Source organism: Desmodus rotundus, chromosome 1, assembly GCF_022682495.2.
Source record: "Desmodus rotundus isolate HL8 chromosome 1, HLdesRot8A.1, whole genome shotgun sequence".
Lineage (NCBI taxonomy): Eukaryota > Metazoa > Chordata > Mammalia > Chiroptera > Phyllostomidae > Desmodus > Desmodus rotundus.
Window position 1 is genome coordinate 8,171,748 of NC_071387.1, and position 22,381 is coordinate 8,194,128.

Below are 22,381 nucleotides of genomic sequence, written 5' to 3' on the forward strand. Positions count from 1 at the left end.
GGGGAGGGTATATAAACGGAGTCGGGGGACTGAGCGGTAGACGCTGGTCAGACTTCACAGGCAAATTGGGTTGGGGGTTTCGTGAGCGTGAGAGGTAAGCGCCGCGGCCTCTCTTTTCAGACCTGCCATCGCTTTGTCCGCTGCCCCTCTTGATCCCCAGTCCCTGTGTCGCTCTCAGGTTGGTAACCTCGGTGCGTTCCCGTGTTTCGGGCCTGTGGCTGGATTGCTACGCCTGCCTGTTGACCGACAGCGACGTCAAGATGAAGCTCTCCCTAGTGGCTGCGGTGCTGCTGCTGCTCGGCGCGGCGCGGGCCGAGGAGGAGGATAAGAAAGAGGACGTGGGCACGGTGGTCGGCATCGACCTGGGGACCACCTACTCCTGGTAAGTGGGGTTTGTGGAAAGGGGAGAATGGGGCGTGGCCCTGGACCGGGATGAGAATGGCTGTGCTGATTTTTCCGTTCGGTTTTTCCGCCAGCGTTGGGGTGTTTAAGAATGGCCGCGTGGAGATCATTGCCAACGATCAGGGCAACCGTATCACGCCGTCTTATGTGGCCTTCACTCCCGAAGGGGAGCGTCTGATCGGCGATGCAGCCAAGAACCAGCTCACCTCCAACCCCGAGAACACGGTCTTCGACGCCAAGCGGCTCATCGGCCGCACTTGGAATGACCCGTCTGTGCAGCAGGACATCAAGTTCTTGCCTTTCAAGGTTCGGCCGGGTTTTTTCACCAGATAGGAAGTGGGCGGCGGTGGTGGTGGTATTAGTATTAGTATTAAAGATTGAGAAGTTAGAGGAAAACAGTGTTGACTACAAAAAAGGGTAGAGTCATGGAATATGTAATAATTTTTAATCATTCTGATGTGTTACAAAATTTACTGAAGTTGTTACAAACTTCACACATAACTCTCTATCTAGTAGTTTAGGATTAAGGGAAGTATTTCTGATCAATATTCAGCTCCAAGGGATCAAAGTAAACCAAACTATGGGGGAAGAAGACTCTCGTACAGTCCAATTTTTTAAAAGCTTGAAGTGTCATTCTTTCTGTGTCTGCAAATAATACAAATTCTTTAAAATAGGTGGTTGAAAAGAAAACTAAACCATACATTCAAGTTGACATTGGAGGTGGCCAAACAAAGACATTTGCTCCTGAAGAAATATCCGCTATGGTTCTCACCAAAATGAAGGAAACCGCTGAGGCTTATTTGGGAAAGAAGGTACGTGTCTCCAGAATAGTGTTAAGTGATTTTATTATTACTATTCTTGATTGTGTTGTATAAATGCCTTCATTGTTTTAATAATTTGAATCTGAAAGACATCCATGTGTATCAGTTTTAATTACTCATATAATTTCCTGTAGGCCAAGCAAAATGCTAGGGACTTTCCCCCAGTATAAAACTATATATATATTATGCCCATCTTACAAATAAGCTGGCTTAGAAACTGAAGTAATGGTTTGACTGTAACTTCTGGATAAAGCCATATGATAAGATATACTTATCCCTGGCTGGTGTGGCTCAATGGATTGAGCTCTGGCCTGCGAACCAAAGGGTCGGTGGTTCAATTCCCAGTCAGGGCACATGCCTGGGTTGCTGGCCAGGTTCCCAGTGGGGGACGTGTGAGAGGCAACCACACATTGTTGCTTCTCTCCCTCTCTTTCTCTCTCCCTACCCCTCTCTGAAAATAAATATTTTTTAAAAATACACTTAATTGCCTTTTGTTATCCTTTTAGGTTACTCACGCAGTTGTTACTGTACCAGCCTATTTCAATGACGCCCAACGCCAGGCAACTAAAGATGCTGGAACTATTGCTGGATTGAATGTCATGAGGATCATCAATGAGCCGTAAGTGTTACATTCAAGGTATGGCATATTTGCTCCGTAAGGAAAATGTAAACTTAATGGAACTTGTTTTTTCTTCTTATTCTCCTAACAGTACAGCAGCTGCTATTGCTTATGGCCTGGATAAGAGGGAAGGGGAGAAGAACATCCTGGTGTTTGACCTGGGTGGTGGAACCTTTGATGTGTCTCTTCTCACCATTGATAATGGTGTCTTTGAAGTTGTGGCCACTAATGGCGATACTCATCTGGGTGGAGAAGACTTTGACCAGCGTGTCATGGAACACTTCATCAAGCTCTACAAAAAGAAGACTGGCAAAGATGTAAGGAAAGACAACAGAGCTGTGCAGAAACTCCGACGAGAGGTAGAGAAGGCCAAACGGGCCCTGTCTTCTCAACATCAAGCAAGAATTGAAATTGAGTCCTTCTATGAAGGAGAAGATTTCTCTGAGACCCTGACTCGGGCCAAATTTGAAGAGCTAAACATGGTATGTTCCTTGTTTTTTGCTTTGCTAATGAGATCTAATTAGATTCTCTTGAGTTTGGAGCATTGCATTTAGAAGTCTAGACAATATCTCGGCATAACAGACATCATCATCCTAGTAATTAATGTCTCTTATTCTAGGACCTGTTCCGTTCTACCATGAAGCCTGTCCAGAAAGTGCTGGAAGATTCTGATTTGAAGAAATCTGATATTGATGAAATTGTTCTTGTTGGTGGCTCTACTCGAATCCCAAAGATTCAACAACTGGTGAAAGAGTTCTTCAATGGCAAGGAGCCATCCCGTGGCATAAACCCAGATGAAGCTGTAGCGTATGGTGCTGCTGTCCAGGCCGGTGTGCTCTCTGGCGATCAAGATACAGGTAGGTCAATGTCACAAGCATCTTCACACTGCTTCAGCAGCTTGATGAGAAGAATATAATTAGCTGTTGCTTTAGAAAGCAATAGAACATGAGCAACAAGGTCACACAGGTAGTAAAGGGTACAGGGAGGAGGGCAAGACATGGTGCAGTTTCAAGATCCTTTGCAGTGTTTAATTCATTGCTTCTAAACTGGTTTTGCATAGAACCTAACCAGATAGCAAGGTGGAGAAGATAAAGTTGAGTTGTTCAACGGGAGACTGCTTGGTAGTGCTCCTCTGACTCTTTAATTAGAACTTATCTCTATGTTACCTTTGCAGGTGATCTGGTACTGCTTGACGTATGTCCCCTTACGCTTGGTATTGAAACTGTGGGAGGTGTCATGACCAAACTGATTCCTAGGAACACTGTGGTGCCCACCAAGAAGTCACAGATCTTCTCTACAGCCTCTGATAATCAGCCAACTGTTACAATCAAGGTTTATGAAGGTAATTGCTTACATTTGTTAATGCCATGGTTTGTGTGTTAACAGCATGGCTTCTTATGCTTAATATACTCTATTGAAAAGACTAGGGAAAGAAATAGCTGCTTTTTTCAGTAGTGGGTCTCTACTTTGACTAGAGTTGAGTTTGGTATAATCAGCATTAAAATCCAGGTATCTTAGCACTCCTTCCCATTAAAAATAATTTTTGAGCTAGCTTTAGAATATGATAACAAGAGGGCTCATGTAACGTAAGTGAAATTCAGTTGAGTTCTAGTAACTTAACTCACTATTAGTCTCATTTGTTGCTCCTTACAGATCAGTGACCCACTTGTAGCTTGATGAGAGTGCCCTTGCCACTGTAGGTGCTAACAGACTGACAGAGGGATCCAGGCGTTTTCCTTCTCAGTAACTAACAAGGTTTTTGCATACAACTTCTAGGTGAACGACCCCTGACGAAAGACAATCACCTTCTGGGAACTTTTGATCTGACTGGAATTCCTCCTGCTCCCCGTGGGGTCCCACAGATTGAAGTCACCTTTGAGATAGATGTGAATGGCATTCTTCGAGTGACAGCTGAAGACAAAGGTACAGGCAACAAAAATAAGATCACAATTACCAATGACCAAAATCGCCTGACACCTGAAGAAATTGAAAGGATGGTTAATGATGCAGAGAAGTTTGCTGAAGAAGACAAAAAGCTCAAGGAGCGCATTGATACTAGAAATGAATTGGAAAGTTATGCCTATTCTCTAAAGAATCAGATTGGAGATAAAGAAAAGCTGGGAGGTAAACTTTCCTCTGAAGATAAGGAGACCATGGAAAAAGCTGTAGAGGAAAAGATTGAATGGCTGGAAAGTCACCAAGATGCTGACATTGAAGATTTCAAAGCTAAAAAGAAGGAACTAGAAGAAATCGTGCAGCCAATTATCAGCAAACTCTATGGAAGTGCAGGCCCTCCCCCAACTGGCGAAGAGGAATCAGCAGACAAAGATGAGTTGTAGGCACTGTTCTGCTCGTGCTGTAATATTGTAAATACTGGACTCAGGAACTTTCGTTAGGAGAAAATTGAGAGAACTTAAGTCTCGAATGTAATTGGAATCTTCACCTCAGAGTGGAGTTGAAAATGCTATAGCCTAAGTGGCTGTTTACTGCTTTTCATTAGCAGTTGCTCAAGTCTTGGGGTGGGGGGAGAGGAGAAATTGGCTATCACGCGGCGTTCACCATGGAAATGTTCTATTTAACAATTGGGTCATGTGCATCCAGTGTAGGAACTTTATTTTCTACCGTAAGTGACACCAATAAATGTTTGTTATTTACACTGGTCTAACTTTTGTGATAAGCTTTCTAATTAAGTCATTTAAGACTAAATTCTTAATGGGGGGTGGGGTTTTCAGGTATGGAAACATTTTTATTCAATTCTCTTGAGAACTTGACTAACTAAGAAAAGGGGGTAGGAGGTTAATCCACACCCTCACTTATGCAAAGGCCATTTCACAGTGCCCTAGAGTGGAGTTTTCCTGTAATGAAAATTCCCTACGTCTCCTTATCTTTCTGTCTCTGGTGGCTTTTTATTTATTATTTATTTATTTTAAAGTTTTTAAAAATTGTTCAATTACAGTTGGCCCCATTTTGCCCCCTTATTATCCCCTGCTCTACCCCCCCACACCTCCCATATTCAATAATCCCCCTGGTAGCTCTTCGCTAATGATGCTTTATGGCAGGTTGAATTCTCAAGACTTGATAGAGAGGTGGGTCATAGTTAACTTTACACCCTTGGATTCAATTTATTATTTTAGAGTGTAAAGGTTTATTTTGAACCTCACTATGTTAAAATTCCATCTCTGAAATTTCCTAATACCAAGTGGCACTAGGGTGGGATCTAGGATGATGACCTTCAACTTTCATTAAGCCCCACCGCAGTTGTGGATCAAACTCAGCCATTTGTGTCAAGACAGGTTCAAGGCCACTTGAATTGGCTTCCTGAGGAAAAGTAGTCTAGGTGAATACAAAGGGCAGCCTATCTGGCACTGACATGAAATCCAATACAACTCAAGGCTAGCTATTTTTCAGATGGGCAGTGGCTGAAAGATTAATTTGCTAACTGGCAGAGCTGGTACCTGACAGCATGATTGTGTTACTCTGAGGCCCAGATCTCTGCTCCAATGCCTAGGATCACTTGAATAGGCCTGGAGTAATACTTGATCATCAGGCCAAGTTGAATACAAACATTAAAAATCACCTGCAATCCTGTGTGCAGTAGGATTAGGGGTTAATTAGGAAAGACAAGGACCAGTCTTCTTCCTTGTCCCCAATGTCTCTCACTACCAAATGCCAATAGTCCACCTCTTTCTGAGGAGCAGTTATTCATCATTAAAAAGACAAATAAGCCTTGGCCAGATAGTTCAGTTGGTTAGAGTGACTGATAACACCAAGGTTGAGGGTTCAATCCCAGTCCCTGGTCAGGGCAATGGATGCATAAATAAGTGGAACAAGCTGATGTTTCTCCTCTTTTCTCTTTCTTAAAAAAAAATAATAATCATTTGAACCTGTAAATATCCACTCCCTGATTTCTACAGCTTATATTGTATCTCACAATTATGATTCTTCAACATTTTGTGATTAGTATCTTTAGCAACCAATCTCACCTAGGTTGTATCGCTCATAAAATCCTTTATGTAACCGAAGTTTTTGCACTGAGCTATCCAGTTCCTTTCCTTACCTACCAAAGTAGGTAAGAGCAAGAGGGTTAAACAAAATATTTTGAAAGTATAAAACAGCTAAGGTTTCACTTAACTTCTGGAAGTAATTGACTTAAAAGTAACAAAAATGTGGGTTTTATTAGTCAACTACAGTCACAATACAATCATCATAGATTTCCCCTTCTGTATTCATCCCACCGAACACAAAACAGAGCAGTGAGTCAGTCTGACTTTGCTCCTGTGAGTCAGCGCCTCGAGTCCCTCCTTTGTCAGTGGAGTCCCCTTTCTCAGCATCACAGTTTAGAGTGACAGGATTTGAATCTTCTTCCTCAGGAGGGCACGTCACTGGCCATGGAATGATACACATGGAATGGTCCAATCGTCCGGGGGGTAGGAAAGTATCAAATTCAAGTAAGGCCCAATGCTGCTTTTCTGTTGGGGAGGGTAAAACAAACCAAAGGCTCTGTGTTAACAAATTTCCAGGAATGCCCAGTGATTTGCTTTATCACCTGAGCCTTCAAAGAAATAGGAAATAAAAGGGACAACAAAATCTGATGGCAGTCTTACTGCTTTGATTATGTCATTCCCCCCAAATTTTGGTTTTCATTCCCTTGGATTTAGACGTGGAGGGACCAAACTGAAAAACCAAAGCACTGAGGTACTTTCCAAAAAACAGTCACATTTGTTTATAGAGACCCACAGGGAACACCTGCTCACCAATGTGATATTGGTACATTGTGTCTAGTGCTCCTGTGGGAGTCATCCCTCCGAAGAAATATAGGTGTTTCCCGACAGCCACAGCTGAGTGGGCAGCACAGCCTGGGGGCGCCGCCCCGGTGGGACTTAGTTTCTGCCACTTCATGTCACCTGGCAAAAGAAAGACAGTGGGCATACTATGGCCTGATACGTGGTTTCAAACCTATCCGTCAGATTCCTGCAGTTCACAAACCAATCACTGGACATCATTGACTAGGAATTTTGAGAGGCAACGGCAAGGTTAGTGTGTGTAAAAACTAACTGGGGAAACTTGAAATCTTGTTTGGGTCATCCAGAGAGGGAGGAATCTATAGTTTGGTTTTTTTATAAATTTATTTTCAGAGCCCTGGCTGGTGTGGCTCAGTGGATTGAGGACTGGCCTGCGAACCAAAGGGTCGCCAGTTCGATTCCTAGTCAGGGCACATACCTACATTGTGGTCCAGGTCTCCAGTTGGGGGCATGCAAGAGGCAACCACACCTTGGGGTTTCTTTCATTCTCTTCCTCCCTCCCTTCCCCTCTCTCTAAAAATAAAAAAAAATCTTTAAAAACATAAAAAAATAAATTTATTTTTAGAGAGAGGGGAAGGGAGAAAGAGAGGTAGAGAAAAATCAATATGTGAGAAAAAATTCTATTGGTTGCCTCTTGCATGCCCCCAAATGGGGATCTGACCCATAACCCAGGCATGTGCCTGACTGGGAATTGAACAGGCGACCTTTAGGTTTGCAGGCCGGTGCTCAATCCATTGAGTCACATCAGCCAGGACATACCAGAGGATTCTGATGTAGGTGGTCTTCAGAGCACACTAAGGTGGTGAGATTACCTTTGGTGACCATCACCATTAGCTATTTTGGAGCCCAGAAGTAAGTGAGGTTCCATGTGCATGCAGTTCCTTCAAAAGCAACTTTGAGGAAAGAGATGTCTGAGATACCACAGCTAGCAAGTGGCAGAGCTAGACTTGTACTCAGGTCTGGCTCTAAAACCTGTGTTCTCTGTACTGTAACTTGCTGCCTCAGCACCTACTCCCAACCTATTTCTGCAGGGATATTTGCATCTTTTCAAACAAGCATTTAAATGAAGCAGGATATCACTGGATTTTAGGTTTAGAGAACTACGTGGATAAAAAAGAGACAGGAAGTAGTTCCTCAGCACAAAAGGACTTTCCTTTTGAAAATAAGCATTCAAACCTCTTTTGACTGCCTACAAGAAATGCTTCTTTTCACCTGTCCATTCAAGGCAGGGGTCCAGAGTTAGAAGGGAAAATCACCCAGTCCAGCCAAAATTCTAGCCAATGCAGGAATCCCAGCCAGTGTCACCTGGCCTCAGTTGTTACCTCACCAGAGAACCCATTGTGTGCCAAGGCAGCTGGACACACTGCACAGCGGTTCTCATGCCTTCTGCCCACTGTTCCGATTCCTATAGTCTGGCCCAACTGAGAGCGAGTTCTTTTGTTCGTCCCTCCAGCCCCTAACGGATAATGCACTCATCACCCGTGATCACCTGCCAGGCACTGTGCTAAGTGCTAGAAATACACTGGGGGACCAAAAAGACAAAGTCCCTGCTCTGAGGGAGCTTACAGCCTGAAAGAATGATCCAGAATGAGTCCAGGCTCTCCAGGGCACGTCAGCCCCTCAGACACTTTAAGACAATTCTCATATTCTGTTCTAACTTTCCTCTTTGCAGTGTTTTTTAACTATGTAGCACGACCGTTCCGGCCGCCCCCCTCCAAACATGCTCTGGAAGTTGTCCATGCCTTTCCTGGGCATGGGGTTAAGGGCTAACGCCTGAAAGGAATCCAGCTGGGGAACACAAAGTATAATGCATTTGAATTAAAGCGCAGGAAGAAGACATAGTAGCTAGCTAGGTACATAGCAAATGCTCAGGAACCAATTGCGTTTATCGTTATTACTTATTAGTAGTAATATTCAGGCCACATCTAGTGAGGATTCTGCTGGCTGGTCAAGTTACCTACCCCTAAGATCAAGGCTATATTCTATCAAAGCACATTTTATTTAATTTTAAGCAGAGAAGCCCCCGTGCCCTGTACCCTACTTACTTATATCAATGCAATGAAGATCATCATAGAATTTGTCCCCTGCCAAGCCTCCATGGATGAAGAGCTTCGTCCCTGCTGCCACCATCACATGACCATGCCGCGGGGATGGAGGCGTTCCAAGTGTCTCTGGCTGTGACCAGGTCAGAGTGTCTAGAAAAGTAAGTTCATTGACATCAGATGACAAAGCTATGAAGCAAGAACATGAGAAATACACCCAAGCCTCACCTCCCAGCAAGCAGAGATGCTCCAAGCGGAAAGTGACCTTGAGGTCATTCACTCCGACTTGCCAACCCAGTCCAGGCCTCCCTCTCTCTACAGTCTGTACAGCCTCTGCTCTGACACTTCTGGCATTGGAGAGCTCACTGCCTGACATGCCTGCCCCTTCTACTGGGCATTAGGACATCATTCCTCGCTTTGAATTAAAAAAGACCTCCCTTAAGCTTCAAATGAGAGCTGCCAGAGTTTTAAAAAGAATGAGCCTGCTTCTTCTAAGGCAGGCTTTCAGAGCATTCTTTTATTAAGACAATATCCTCAAGTAGGCACTGCTACTACTTCTGTTTACAGATTAGCAAACCAGGGCCTAGAGAGATTAAGTAACTAGGCTAAAGGAATACAGAAAGAATATGTCAGATCTGGTCGAGTCCACATCATGTGGCTTCAAACTTCATGCTCTCACCCACGAAGATCTAACCTTGCCCCTGCAAAAGTAAGCTGCAGAACTGTATTTATAATTTGAGTCCATGTGTGTGGTTTTAATTAAAAAATAATAATAAACCTGCCTTGGCTGGTGTGGCTTAGTGGATTGAGTGCCAGCCTGCGAAGCATAGAGCCACTAGTTTGATCCCAGTCAGGGCACATGACTGGGCTTCGGGCCAGGTCCCTGGTAGGAGGCGAGTGAGAGGCAACCACACAATTATGTTTCTCACCCTCTCTTTCTCCCTCTCTTCCCCTCTAACAATAAAATAAATAAATAAAAATAAACCTAAGGGTTCTTTTTTTATTTTTAAAGATTTTATTTATTTTTAGAGAAAGGGGTGGGGGGAGAAAGAGAGGGAGAGAAACATTGATGTGCAAGAGAAACATTGACCAGTTGTCTCTTGCACACCCCCAACTGGGGACCTGGCCCGAAACCCGAAACCCAGGCATGTGCCCAGACTGGGAATTGAACCAGTGACCTTTCAGTTTGTAGGCCAGCGCTCAGTCCACTGAGTCACACTAGCCAGAGTTTTATGCTTTTACATAATTTCAAAATTCATCTATGTTCGTATATACTTTATGTATGACTTACAAATGCATAGGAAAGTCTGGAAGGAGAAATTAGGAATTGCCCACAGTGTCTACTTCTGCCTGGGGAGTGGGAAAGAAATGCTAGAGGAAGAACTTTTTGCTTTTTTACTTTATAAACTATACTGTTCAAATTGTTTAAATTGATCATTTATACTTTTTAAATGCAAATTTTGCTGTGGGAAGAAGATATCAGCTAAGGGTTATACTGAAGAAGTCTGGAAAGAAGTGAGACACTCAGCCAGGATGTCATTTTCTAACCTCTGCTTCCTACATCACGTAAGTGGCGGATCAGCTAAGTGGCAGCCCCAAGGTGCCCGCCCGTCCATACTTGCGTCCAACACATGAAGCTTCACATCCTGCACAGGCTGGGCACCTCTCTCTCCGCCCCCAAAGACATACAGCTGGTTTCCAATGACTGCTGAAGATGTGTGGAATGTTCTTGGGGAAGGTGGGGGGGTGGTCACCTCTGGCGTGGTCCAAGTCCTGGTTTCTGTTCCAGAGAGAAGGGAGGCCCTAAAGTACCCAGACTGAGGGGCCTCTGACCTTGAATCTGGGGCTAGGCGGGGTCGCCTTCCAAACCCCAATCCCCAAATGGGACAGCATAGGTGAAGGCAGTGATGTCATACTAAAGTCAAGGATGGGTAAGGGGAGATTCTTAGAATTTGCCCAGGTAGACCCAAGTCCCCAAGACTGAAAAGCCACAGGTGCATAAGAATGAGGTTAATTTGTTTTTGGAGGCCTTCAAACATCCTCTCTGAGCCCTCTTCCACTTTGCTGGCTCCTGCCCCATGCCATTCACAGGAACTCAACATCTGCTAAAAGTCATTCCTGCTGGATGCTAGAAAGCAAATGTGCCAAATTTCCCAGGATATGTGGCTATTAAAAGAAAGTAGGCAGTGTTTTTACGGTTTCAGTAGTTATAATTAGTCCTTAGTAAATAGTAAGTGCTAAAGAAATACAGTGTATTAGTTTCCCTTTTTACAGATAAGGGAATTAAGCAGAGATATATGAAGTCACTCACTTAAGGTGACATGGCTAATAAATGGTTGAGCTGGGATTCACATTCTGTTTCGATAACACCGAGAGCTAAGTATCTTCCACTCTTCTGACTTGAGAATAAAATTTATCATCTGGGTGAGTGTTTAGAAGCTTCTTTCTTTTCAGAATGAAGCAGACATTTTATAGAAATGGACCCATGAACTGAGCACCTTCCTTGTGCAGAATCATTGCCCTGGGAGGTGGGCAGAAAGTATCTTCACTTTGCAGATGAGGGAACTGAAGTTCAGAAAACGTAAATCCTTTCCCCAGATCACACAGCGCTTCTGAGTAGCAGGGTAGGAGTTTGAACTCACATCTGTCAAAACTCCCACACTCACCCTACCATAACACACCAGGAATTCTTTCTTGCCTGGCAAATTCTGTGCCTTTTGTAAAAGTCTTCATCCAATATACAAAGTGACCCATGAAGCATCTGTAATATGTGTGGGGCTCAGACACGAACCTGGAGACCAAACAAGTCTAAGCCTATATCCAAAGCCAAATGAATCGTCTCCATGGCTACAGAGCTTGGGGAGCCTTCGGATCCCAAGGTCAGAAGATCCTGGGATGGTGCTGCTGCCAAATCAAACACCAGCACAAATAATCACAAGGGAGTCCTAATCCATTTGACCGATTTGCCTTAGCAACAAAAGCAACTAATAATTCACTTTCATTTTTCATATTTCTTGGGCATGGTGTCAAATTATACTTTCTAGGAAAGAAAAAGGATCTGGTGTAAAATCAATCTTTTGACAGAGGCTTTACAAGTTCTCAGTGTATTTTATTTAAATAATTGCCATCATTGAAAATCGAAAGGCTGGGGTTCCAGATGAACTTCCATCTGTCAAACTACAGCTACATCAACCACAACAACCATTATTGAGCATTAACCTTGTGCCAGATATTGAGTTAATTTCAATCCTTGCCAAACTGCCCTGGCTGGTGTCGCTCAATGGATTGAGCACTGGCCTGTAAACCAAAGGGTCGCTGGTTTGATTCCAGTCAAGGCACATGCCTGGGTTGCGGGCCAGGTTACCCGGTGCACGGTGGGTGAGAGGCAACCACACATTAATGTTTCTCTCCCTCTCTTTCTCCCTCCCTTCCCCTCAGTCTAAAAATAAATAAAATCTTTCAAATTTAACAATGTAGGAACTATTACTATCCCAAAGTGAAAGAGAAGACCAACTATTGTGCAAATAAATCTATTGTTGATAGAGGGGGCTGGGCAAGTACTGTCATGTGAAAAAATGTCCAAGCTACCAGTAATTAAGAAATGCATGTTTAAACATTTAGATACAAGTTGTCTTGCCTAATCAAATTAGCAATGTTTAAAAATGATAAATTCATTGTCAGTCAGGAGTAAAACAAGCACTATTAAACACAGCTGGAGATAAGCTGGAACGATCTTCCTGAAGAGCAATCAGAAAGCACGTACAGAAAGACTGAAAGTTGTGTTTCACTTAGTTGTTTAAAATTTCTGGGCATGAGTTCTAAGGCAATAATTTGAAATACAGTCTATGTCCTCTGAACGAAGAGGTTCACTGCACTGCTTTGCTGTTTATAATGGCGAGAATCTGAAAATAGCCTCAGTGTTAAACAACATGAGAATTGTGGTATTGTCCTAAAAGGGAGTGTTCCTGCAGCCACTAGGAGAGGTGTTAACAAAGCACTGCTGTGAATAGGACGTCATTTAGGCAATAATTACGAAATTAAAAGGAAAAAGGTGTAATGTGTAGGGGTTAAATAGTATGAGCTAATAACGCTTATAAAAATGCAGATTAAAGACAGAGAGGAAACACACAAGCCTTAAAAGCCTTAGCATCATAGGATTGTGGATGGTTTTTGCCCACTTACTTACACTTTTTAAATATTTTACAATGAATATAAATACATTTATTTATTGATTTCTTGAGAGAGGGTGGCAGGGAGAGAGAGAAAGAGAGAGAGAGAAACACTGATTTGTTGTTCCACTTATTTGTGTATCCGTTAGTTGATTCTTGTATGTGCCCCGACAGGAGATTGAACCTGCAACCTTGGTGTATTGGGATGACACTCTAACCAACTGAGCTACCTGGCCAGGGCGTAAATTATATTTATTTATTTTTAAAACCAAGAACAATTTTTTAACTAATAAAAAGATAAGTCCAGCTCCCGTCCATCAGTGGTCCAGCAATATCTGCTCGGTAGCGATGTTCCCAAACTGCCTCCTCTGCGATGACACTGCCCATGAGACTGGTCAGGACTTCGCACTTTGTGGCTCACGGATATATACACGGAGGACCTAGGGCAGGCACTGTTGGCATTTTAGACCAGGTCATTTGTTATCATGGGGGGCTGTCCTGTGCATTACAAGATATACAGCAGTATCTCCAGTCTCCACCCACTAGACGCTAGTAGCAAACTGCCCCCCAACCTCCCTGAGCAGGGATACCCAAAAATATTTCCAGCTATGGCCGAATGTCCCCTGGGGAGCACAATCGCCACCCTGATCTAAGTCACAGGGTCTAGATGGGCTCAGTCGCTGACTCCCTAGTGACTTTAGGAAAGTCACTTCCCCTGGACATGGGTCGCCCACTTGGCATAGCTGTCCTCTGAAGTCTCTTCCAGCTTTGGCTTTTCAGAAGCTGATAATTGCACAGGTTACTAAGAAAACAAAATGTAATTCAGTTATTTTCAGATTCTGCCAGAAGTTAAAATTCCTGTTTTCTATGAGGTCAGCAAAGTTCAATGGATAATTCAGTACAATCCAAATGGATTTTGTTCCACAAAATATAATTGGAATTTTGTTTATTTATTTAGGTAAATAAAATAACCTTTGACTACTTACCAGGGTTCAGAACTTGTAGGCAATTTTGGTTTCCAGACTGGTTGGCACCTCCGAACACCCAGATGCTGTGAGGTGTACAAGAGGGAACGAAGCTGGCATGCTCGTACCGGGGCAAGAGGCCCTCCGAGGTGGCTAAACTCCACTGGTGTGTTCCTAGAAAACATTTCACCCAGTTTCTAGACTGGAGCTGCCAACTGCTTTGATTGTTTGGCAAACTTGGGGGAGGGTAGTGAAGAGAAGACGGTTAAAAGCGTAAGTGAACAACAATCACATTCCTTAATGGGAATGCGGTCAAACTCCAAAAAGTTCTACATCAGACACTTTGGGGACTGTCCACAAACCCTATTCTATGGAAACTGTCCCCCTTATTTTCCCAATCACAAGGGTAAAACCCAGAAGACCTGTTTGTACTTCAATACCTTGACTTTCTAGCCTTGGCTGATTAGGTCAAGGGTAGCCACTTGACCCCAAATGGGCCAATCAGATCCTCCCTCCCAAGAGTTTGGAATTCAAACAAGTTTCTGGACTTGGGTGGCCATCTTCCACCACCTGTAGACAAGCAGAGAAAGCCAAAGTATGGAGGAGAGAAGAATGAAACATCTACACTAAGAAGCAGATCTCCCCACAGAGCGTGAAGGAGAAAGCAGATTTGTTTTACAGCTTTCCAATTCCTGCTTCCCCTCTCTCCTGAGGCTAAGCTGTATCTTTTGCCCTTGAGCTCCTTCTTTTTTTTTGCTGGTTTAAAAGAGTTTCTGTTACCCACAAATGAATGATTTCTGGCTAAAACAAATTCACAGAATAATAATATCTAAGCAATTCATTGTTTTAGTTAGCAAACCACTTACAAAGGACCTTGTTGGATCATTGCAACTGTTAAGTGAATCAATGTTATGGGATAACGAAGCCCAGATGGTTGAGACAGGTTAGCCAGAGTCACAAAGGTGGTACGAGGTGACAACAAAGCTGTAACTGAACTAGAGCCAGAAGAGATTTAATTCACCTCTGATTCTAGTGCAGGGAGTAAAAATTCAAATGCCTACGCAGGAGTGGAGGGAATGCGGTGAATTGGAGCCCGAGAGTCCCATCAATAGGTAGCAGCTCAGCTCCAAATAACTGTTGTCATGTAGACATATAGGCCTGCTGATGTCATATCTTTCAAAATTATCAAGAGAAGCCAAACCACTTCAATTTTTTTTATGTAGACTTCTTCACATTTGGTTGGTAAACAACTCAGATTAAAATAATAACAGCCACGTCACATGCACCTAACGTGTGAGTCGCCAGTTTTCTTGTGCCACTGTGAACAGTACATACTAGTAACTATTTGTTTACCCAGCCATCCATCCAAATACTTATAAAGCACCTACTCTGTGTCAGGTGCTATTGTTAGTGGCTGGGGATACAATGACGGGCAATATACCCATGTTTCCTGTTTCCAAGGAGCTTATACTCTCATGGGGTAGACAGATAGGAGACAAACACGTGAGCTAAGGGCTGTGAAGAACGATGAGGATGGGTAAGTACAGGATGCTATGAAAATACAGAGGGTGGTTGTGACTTTGTGATTTACATTCAGAAACACGTATTTGACTTTTGTCAGTTCCAGGCACAGAGCTCCTAAAACCCTTGGATTTCCCTGAGTAGTAAGATCCGTAAAGGTGTCTAATGTAACGAGCTCTGGGCAATCACACCTGAGTTTATGTTAATGAGGTGACTTATGAAAGCCTCTAAAGATGAGGCTGGTTGCCAAGGAAACCAACTCTGAGAGGATTGAAACTTTCAGCCCCAGCCCCTGACCCCATCTCTGACACCTGTACTTCTGATTGGCTATAAATCAGAGCTTCCCATGATCCCCTCTCATCAGGTTCAATTAAGTTGCAAGAGCAAGTTACAGAACTCAAAGAAACATGTTCCTCGATTACCAGTTTATTGTAAATGGATATACTAACTCAGAAACAGCCAGATGGAAGAGATGCATAGGGCAAGGTGTATGGGAACAGGTGTGGTGCTTCCATGCCCTCTCCAGGCACACCCTTCCCCACATCTCCATGTGTTCACCACCTGGAAGCTCTTTGAACCCTGTCCTTTTGGGGTTTTATGGAGGCTTCATTACATAGTCATGACTGATTAAATCATTGGCCACTGGCAATTGATTCAACTTCCAGGCTCCCTTCTCTCCCTGTGGGTGGGCACATGGTGGGGGGGAAGCGAGGGAGGATATTACTGAAAGTTCCAACCCTCTAGTCACCACACTGGGTCTCCTGGTGACAAGCCCACATCCTTACTGGGCAAAAGTCACCTCTTTAATATAAAAGACACTTATCACTCTCAATACTTAAGAAATTCCAAGGGTTTGGGAGCTGTGAACCAGGAACTGTGGACAAAGACTAAATATGTATTTCTTATAAATCACATCAGAAATCTGACAGATGTAGCCAGATGATAAGAAAGAAAAGAGCCTTCTAAGCAGAGGGAATAATAATATGTGCAAAAGTTTGGAGACCAGAGTTCAAGATGTGTTCAGGAATCTGAAGGCTACTCAGTGTAGCAAATGGGGGTTTGGGAGAGCCAAGAAATGAAGTGGGGAAAGGCTCGAAATGCAGAGTGACAAGGTCAGATTTGCATTTCAGATAATACTCTCTGGCTAGATATGGAAAGTATACTGCAGAGGGGGTAACAGTTCCTGGGAGCAGGGCTGTTATAACATCTAGTTGGGAGATAACAATTTTTGGACTCTAGTATTAGTGGGAATGGACGGACCTGGATAAAGAGGGAAATATTTAGGACTTGGTGATTACTTGGATATGTGGATGGAAGAGGACATGGAGTCATCAATGTCTCCCAGATAAATATTTAGTTAATAAATGGCTGGGTGTCCAGAGCTCCATACAGACTCTTTCCCCCTAAACAAGAATGCACTCGTTGGGTGGTGGATGTGTTCTGGGGGTCTGCTGAGACCTTAGGGATCTCTCAATAATGGTTATGTTCTTAGAGGAAAAACTTGCGGTCTCGTCTGAGCTGAGGGTCCTAGGAACCCTCTGATCCTGGCCAGCAGCACGAAGCCCTGCACTCTGGTCAAGGGGCACGTGCTCCACAGCGGCTGGTCTTACCCAGATCCATGGTGTGCACGTCCGAGAAGCTCCTGTTTGGATCTGCTCCGCCAACAATGAAGACCTTCCCTGACTTGGCATCACCAACTGGGGGTAAATATAAGCAGCTGTGGCCCACTCGAGCACATGGGCTGTCTCCAGCAGGGGTCAAGGTGTACCTGTCAAAGGAAGGATATATTCAGGAGGCCTGAGCAGAGAATAAAAGCAGCAGAGTTTTTTCTATTCCTCATGAAATATGCATAAGAATCAAGGGTCTTACACAGACACAGACACTTTAAATTGTATCCAGCAAAGCACCATTTCCCTAATAACAGCACCTTCCATTTGCACACAAACTTTGACTTTTCAATTTTGTCATTACTTTCATCTTACATTAACCTAACAGTGACGCACTGGGATAGTAATTGTCCCCATCTGGTAGACAGAGAAACTAACACTCAGAAACCTTCAGGGGTGTGTCCGAACCCAGGATGGTAGTTCTGAGCACAGTTTGTGAATTCAGACAGACTGTGTTCAGGTCCCAGTTCAGACGCTTTCTAGATGTGTGACCTTTTGGAAGTCACTTAACCTTGCTGAAGTGAAGTTTAGTTATTTGTGAAATGAGGTTGGCAATAGATCCTATCAGTAAAGAGTACGATGAAGTCTTGTAACAGTGGAGGAAAAGACTCAGTACATGGTAGCTAGAGCTTAAGTGCATTCACACAGGAGCCTACAGCCCCAACGCTCTTGCCACGAGCCAGGGATGCTTTCCTGCTGTCAAGTAATACTCTCCAGGGTTTACTGACTTTAAGAGATTTTCCAATTACTCCTAAAGCTCGACCTGATGGAAGCCAAAGCTAAGCTTTTGAAAAAGTCAAATACAGGATCCAGTCATTTCACTGTCTGAAGTTATTCTGCATTATGTATGAGAAAGCATACTTCAAGTTTCCTGGTTGGAAAAGACAATTCTGCAGCTATTTTTGAGGCCCTGTCTTATCTGACCTCTCTGGCTCCTCCCTCCTTGTTGTACCTTCTTCTTACCTAGCTGCTCCACTCCCCTCCCTTTTGGTTCTCCACCCACTTTTCTGGCTGCTCTTTCTGTTTCCTTCTGTGACTCCTTTCCCTGCCAGTCTTCTCCTAACCCTCAGTACCCTTGGATGGTCCTCTCCTCAGTCTATGTTTGCTTGCCTGACCAATTTTACCTGTACTGAGGGCTTCAGTTACCACTCACTCATACACGAGGTCTGTCCGGAAAAAGCCCAGCCATTGTTAATATAACGAGACCAGTTTACCAGACGTGGCTGTAACCTGGCAGCCAAGGAGAAGGGGCTAGAATGCACCTGTGTGAACAATGACGACGTCACTATACTAGTCAGTGGGGGTGATAGATGCCATTAAGTGAACATGTGTACTGTGTGGCTGTCACATTCAAAATGAGCTAGTAGAGCAGTGAATCTGCATCAAATTTTGCGTTAAGCTTGAACAAACCTCCACGGAAACTATTTGGATGATTCAGAAGGCTGCAGCTATGGGCAACTGGTGATTGGCAGCCACGTCATGACAAAGGTGTCCGCTCATGCATCATATCTCATGCAGAGTTTTTTGGCGAAACATCAAATCACCCAAGTGACTCAGCCGCCCTACAGCCCAGATTTGGTGCCCTGTGACTTCTGGCTTGTCCCAAAACCAAAATCACTTTTGAAAGGGAAGAGATTTCAGACCATCGATGAGATTCAGGAAAATATGACAGGGCAGCTGATGACAGCTGGGAGAACTGTGTGAGGTCCCAAGGTGCCTACTTTGAAGGGGACTGAGGTGTCATTGTCCTATGTATAATGGTCCTCGTATCTTGTATCTTCTTCAATAAATGTCTCTATTTTTCATATCACATGGCTGGATACTGAACTATTTCTTTTCCAGATCTCTTTTCTGAGGTCCAGATTCACAGATCCCATTAGCACCTGAATGATTCCTAACAACATACCATGCATGCTGCTAACTTCATTACAACTCCAGTTTCACTTAATCTGCATAAAACCCCTTTGAGGACAGTTCTATTATCATCATCTGAGTTTTACAACTGAGGACTCAAGGCTTAAAAATGTTAAATAATTACCCCAGAGCACACAGCATCCAGATAGATAGTAAGTAAGACAAAAAATGTTCATGCCTTCATAGCCCTTACGGACTATTCGAGAAGAGAAACATTAAACAGACAACTTCACAAATATCTGTTTCACTCCAATTGCACTATAAAGGAATAGAAGGTATACGGCATTAGAACCTATCATAGGGACACCTTACCCAGTTAGGAGGGGTAGGGGAGGGGACAGTCAGTGAAGGCTTCCTGAAGAAGCACCTTTTGACCTGAAATCTGATACATGAGCAGATGTTCGTTGGGCAAAAAGAGGCACGAAAGATGGAGGGAAAAAGTGATCCAGGTAGAGAGACCAGCACATACAGTTGCTGCGTGGGACAGTGCAAGGCATGTTAAGGGAGAAAGAGGACGAAGGATGAGTACAGGGATTTGAGGTAGGAAAGACGGGCAGGGACAGATCATGCAGGGCCTAGTGGGCCGTTTTAAGGGCTCTGGTTTTGATCCTAAGACCAATGGGGAAGCACAGAAAGTTTTTACATGAGGGAATGCCATGATCAGATCTATGCTGCGTAGAGAGCAAGCGTGGACACAGGGAAGCCAGATCGAAGACTCTCTTCCAAGGTCCTGCTTCAGCCCTGCCCCCTCTCTACAGCCTTGTGTGGGCCCTGCTTCAGCACTGGTCACATTTCATTACCGTCACCTGCTTCATCTGTAGCCCCCACTACAGTGAGACTATTCACCTTTGAATGTTCAGCGCCAGCACAGCAGCTGCCCCTGTCAGGCCAGTGTTAATTGTTGAATGAAGGGTTGACTGAGCAAGCAGTCAAGAAACAGTGAAGCCAGTTTAATCCAAATCCTATTCCCTGAAAATCTTAACAATGAATCTCAGCTTGAGGGGAAGACACAGTGCTGAAGCTGAGGATGCCAGATGGCCAGCGCCCTCCTCTTTCCGGCAAGTGGATTTTAATAAAATCAACATCTGCTCTGATAATTGTTGCTCTGCTATCTTTCCTCTGAAGACCTTCTCAGACAGTTTGAGTCTAATTACCAGAAACTGCAAACAGTTTCATCTCTCCCCTTTTTCATAGATGTTTAAATATGTTAGTAAACTACTTATACATGAAGCAAAAACTTATGTTTTTTTCTGTCTGAATCCTTCCTTACAGACCATGTTGCTTTCCTGGGCTTGTCTCCAGGCTCCAAGACTGGCAGCTGCTTCATGGTGTTCTACATACAAGAAAGAAAGGCACTTTTTAGACATTTATGATTAACTTCTACCTAAAACATAGAACAAATTAGGTCACTGCCCATATTAAAATCTTTCCTGTTGATATACCAATTCTAGGATCTGATGAATTTGAATAAGCATTACCAACCTTTTGATATAATGTTATATTTGGGAGGCAAATATAACACAACTTTCTTAACACAATTACGGAAGTGCTTTGGCTAAAGTTTTCTGTGTATCTATAATTTTCGCAGTTAAGGAGTGCATGTCACAATAAATTTTCAGAGGTCGTATTTATGTTTATTAAAAGATAAAACGTTTTAAAAGGCTGAGAAATACTGAACTCTAGGATAAATTCTGGCCTCATCATCACATTCAAAGATTTCTGGTCTCAATATTCTTTCTAGGAACTTACCTCCACAATTTCTTGCTATATTTAGTAGTTCTCGCTATATTTATTCTTCCTCTAACATGACAAGCCCTTTCATAACTTTCATCCCCTGCTGCTTCCTGTACCTGAAATGTCCCTTCCCTTCCTGTCAACTAGCAAACTCCTAGCCAACCTCCACAGCCCACTTCCAATGAACCTTCCTCAGTTAACACCCTCACATTACTTTCTTCTCCCTCTGAAGGTATCTATTAAACCACCACCATCGCAGAGATCACCCTGAATGTAATTAGCCATGTAAACGTCTCTAGACTAGATTCTAGACTAACTTCCACTAGACTCAATTCCAAGAGAGCTAGGCCTGCAGTATTCCTTCAGAGAACCTACCTATGGGCTCCGCATAGAGTAGAAGCGAGGGACTGAGTGAATGAAAAAAATTGGTAAGACTTCTGGGAAATGAATGGATAAATCCAACCTTGGCCTAAGCCACTGACTGCTGTCCCCAAAGCCTAAAAGCTCAGTGGGAGAAACTTCGCGTGGGCGTAGATATCCCCAGTCCCATCCCCGCGTGGCAACGACAGGGAATAGGAGACATGGTCGGGAGGGAACACGCGGGCTCCTTTCGGTACCTGTGCCCGGGCCAGAACCAGAGGGGGGCCTCCCCATCCGACCAGGACACACTCCCCTAAAGGACGCGGCCACCCCCGCCCCAGCACCCCGTCGGGGGACCCCCAGCCCCAGTCCGCGTTACCTGCGGCGGCTTAGGCCAGTCCGGGGCTGTGGCTCCGCCCCCTAGGGGGCGGTGCTTGGGCCTGAGCTCCTTCCCAGACCCCGGAAGAGCCAGGCAGCCAACGGTTCCGCTCCTCCCCGCCCGCAGGGTCCGGCCTGCCGGTCTGGCCTCCAGGGATCGCCGTTAAAGAGGTCGCGGAGGGGTTCTGCGAGCTGGGGTGCATTTTCGGGGAGCCAATAGGCCGGCCGTTCTCGGGGTCTTACCTACCCGCGGAGTCAGTAAACCAGGGCTACCGGGAAAGGGTTTACCAGGGAAAAGCCGGGGGTTGGGCGTCTGCTGGAGTGACCCAATTCTGAGTTACCCAAAAGGGTCTAGGGTATTTTCAGTTCCAGCGGCTGTTAGAATAGTTTCTGAAAGGGAAAAATCTCCCTGTTCAGTTTTTAGGCCAATTCAAGCTTTGGCGCCTTAAACGGCTGACTCATTCCAGAATTAGGGCGTTTAACTGTGGCGGGCACTATGGTGAACCAGACACACGAGGGTCCTGGCCTCCTGGAGTTCACAGTCGGACTAGAGAGTGAGAGATTGAGATTAAAAAGGAGAACAAATAACTAGGCACCTTTGTAAAAAGTGCAAGAAATGAAAAGGTCATCAGTGAGAGTATCGACTCTTGGGGAAGTTACTTTTCTTTGGGCCTCAGTGCCACCGCTGTAAGATGGAGCTAAGACTTGTCACAAGGTTATGATGGGGAATACGTGAGCTAATGTATCTAAAGTGCTCAGTGCTCAGCTGCTGGTGCAGAGCTGGTCCTCTGTAAAGTGTGATGCTATTCCTAGCTGTAAACGAACTCAGTCCTGAGTGGGAAGTGTTCATGTGCATTATTCCTGGTCTCCGCAAGTTCTCTGTGGCTTTCCTCAAAATGAGGACGTGGTTCGCCTAGGTCTATGTTTTAGAGAACCCCACAATCACTTAGGAAGGCTGAGGCCAGTAACCTAGGAAGTATGGGAAAC

At 44.3% G+C, this 22,381-nt stretch overlaps 2 protein-coding genes across 3 annotated transcripts; one reads left to right on the forward strand and one right to left on the reverse strand.

The window, feature by feature from the left end:
* The first annotated feature begins 6 nt into the window (after nt 1-6).
* On the forward strand, nt 7-4,496 carry HSPA5 (heat shock protein family A (Hsp70) member 5). Its single transcript, XM_024562314.3, has 9 exons — nt 7-94; nt 179-382; nt 477-708; nt 1,077-1,214; nt 1,730-1,842; nt 1,934-2,324; nt 2,462-2,699; nt 3,017-3,184; nt 3,619-4,496. The coding sequence occupies exons 2-9, from the start codon at nt 261-263 to the stop codon at nt 4,179-4,181; spliced, it is 1,965 nt and encodes a 654-aa protein (XP_024418082.1). The 5' UTR covers nt 7-94; nt 179-260; the 3' UTR covers nt 4,182-4,496.
* A 1,493-nt stretch (nt 4,497-5,989) lies between these two features.
* Nucleotides 5,990-21,447, reverse strand: RABEPK (Rab9 effector protein with kelch motifs). Of its 2 annotated transcripts, XM_024562344.3 has the most exons (8): nt 21,396-21,447; nt 20,197-20,255; nt 16,952-17,109; nt 13,842-13,994; nt 10,305-10,466; nt 8,690-8,839; nt 6,597-6,746; nt 5,990-6,311 (listed from the first exon to the last, which is right to left on the reverse strand). In XM_024562344.3, the coding sequence occupies exons 2-8, from the start codon at nt 20,247-20,249 to the stop codon at nt 6,019-6,021; spliced, it is 1,119 nt and encodes a 372-aa protein (XP_024418112.2). In that variant the 5' UTR covers nt 20,250-20,255; nt 21,396-21,447; the 3' UTR covers nt 5,990-6,018. The 2 variants fall into 2 exon arrangements, with proteins under 2 accessions (XP_024418112.2, XP_045052694.2); XM_045196759.2 differs by lacking the exon at nt 10,305-10,466.
* Nucleotides 21,448-22,381: the final 934 nt, after the last annotated feature.

Bases quoted from the DNA above. Each gene is read 5' to 3' on its own strand.
- HSPA5 (XM_024562314.3), top strand. From the start codon at position 261: ATGAAGCTCTCCCTAGTGGCTGCGGTGCTGCTGCTGCTCGGCGCGGCG. The intron at 1,215-1,729 runs GTACGTGTCTCC...TTATCCTTTTAG, and splicing joins AGGCTTATTTGGGAAAGAAG to GTTACTCACGCAGTTGTTAC. The intron at 2,700-3,016 runs GTAGGTCAATGT...TTACCTTTGCAG, and splicing joins CTCTGGCGATCAAGATACAG to GTGATCTGGTACTGCTTGAC.
- RABEPK (XM_024562344.3), bottom strand. From the start codon at position 20,249: ATGAAGCAGCTGCCAGTCTTGGAGCCTGGAGACAAGCCCAGGAAAGCA. The intron at 17,110-20,196 runs GTCTGTAAGGAA...TTCCTTTGACAG, and splicing joins AAGCCCAGGAAAGCAACATG to GTACACCTTGACCCCTGCTG. The intron at 10,467-13,841 runs GTAAGTAGTCAA...TCTCTGGAACAG, and splicing joins CCTACAAGTTCTGAACCCTG to AAACCAGGACTTGGACCACG.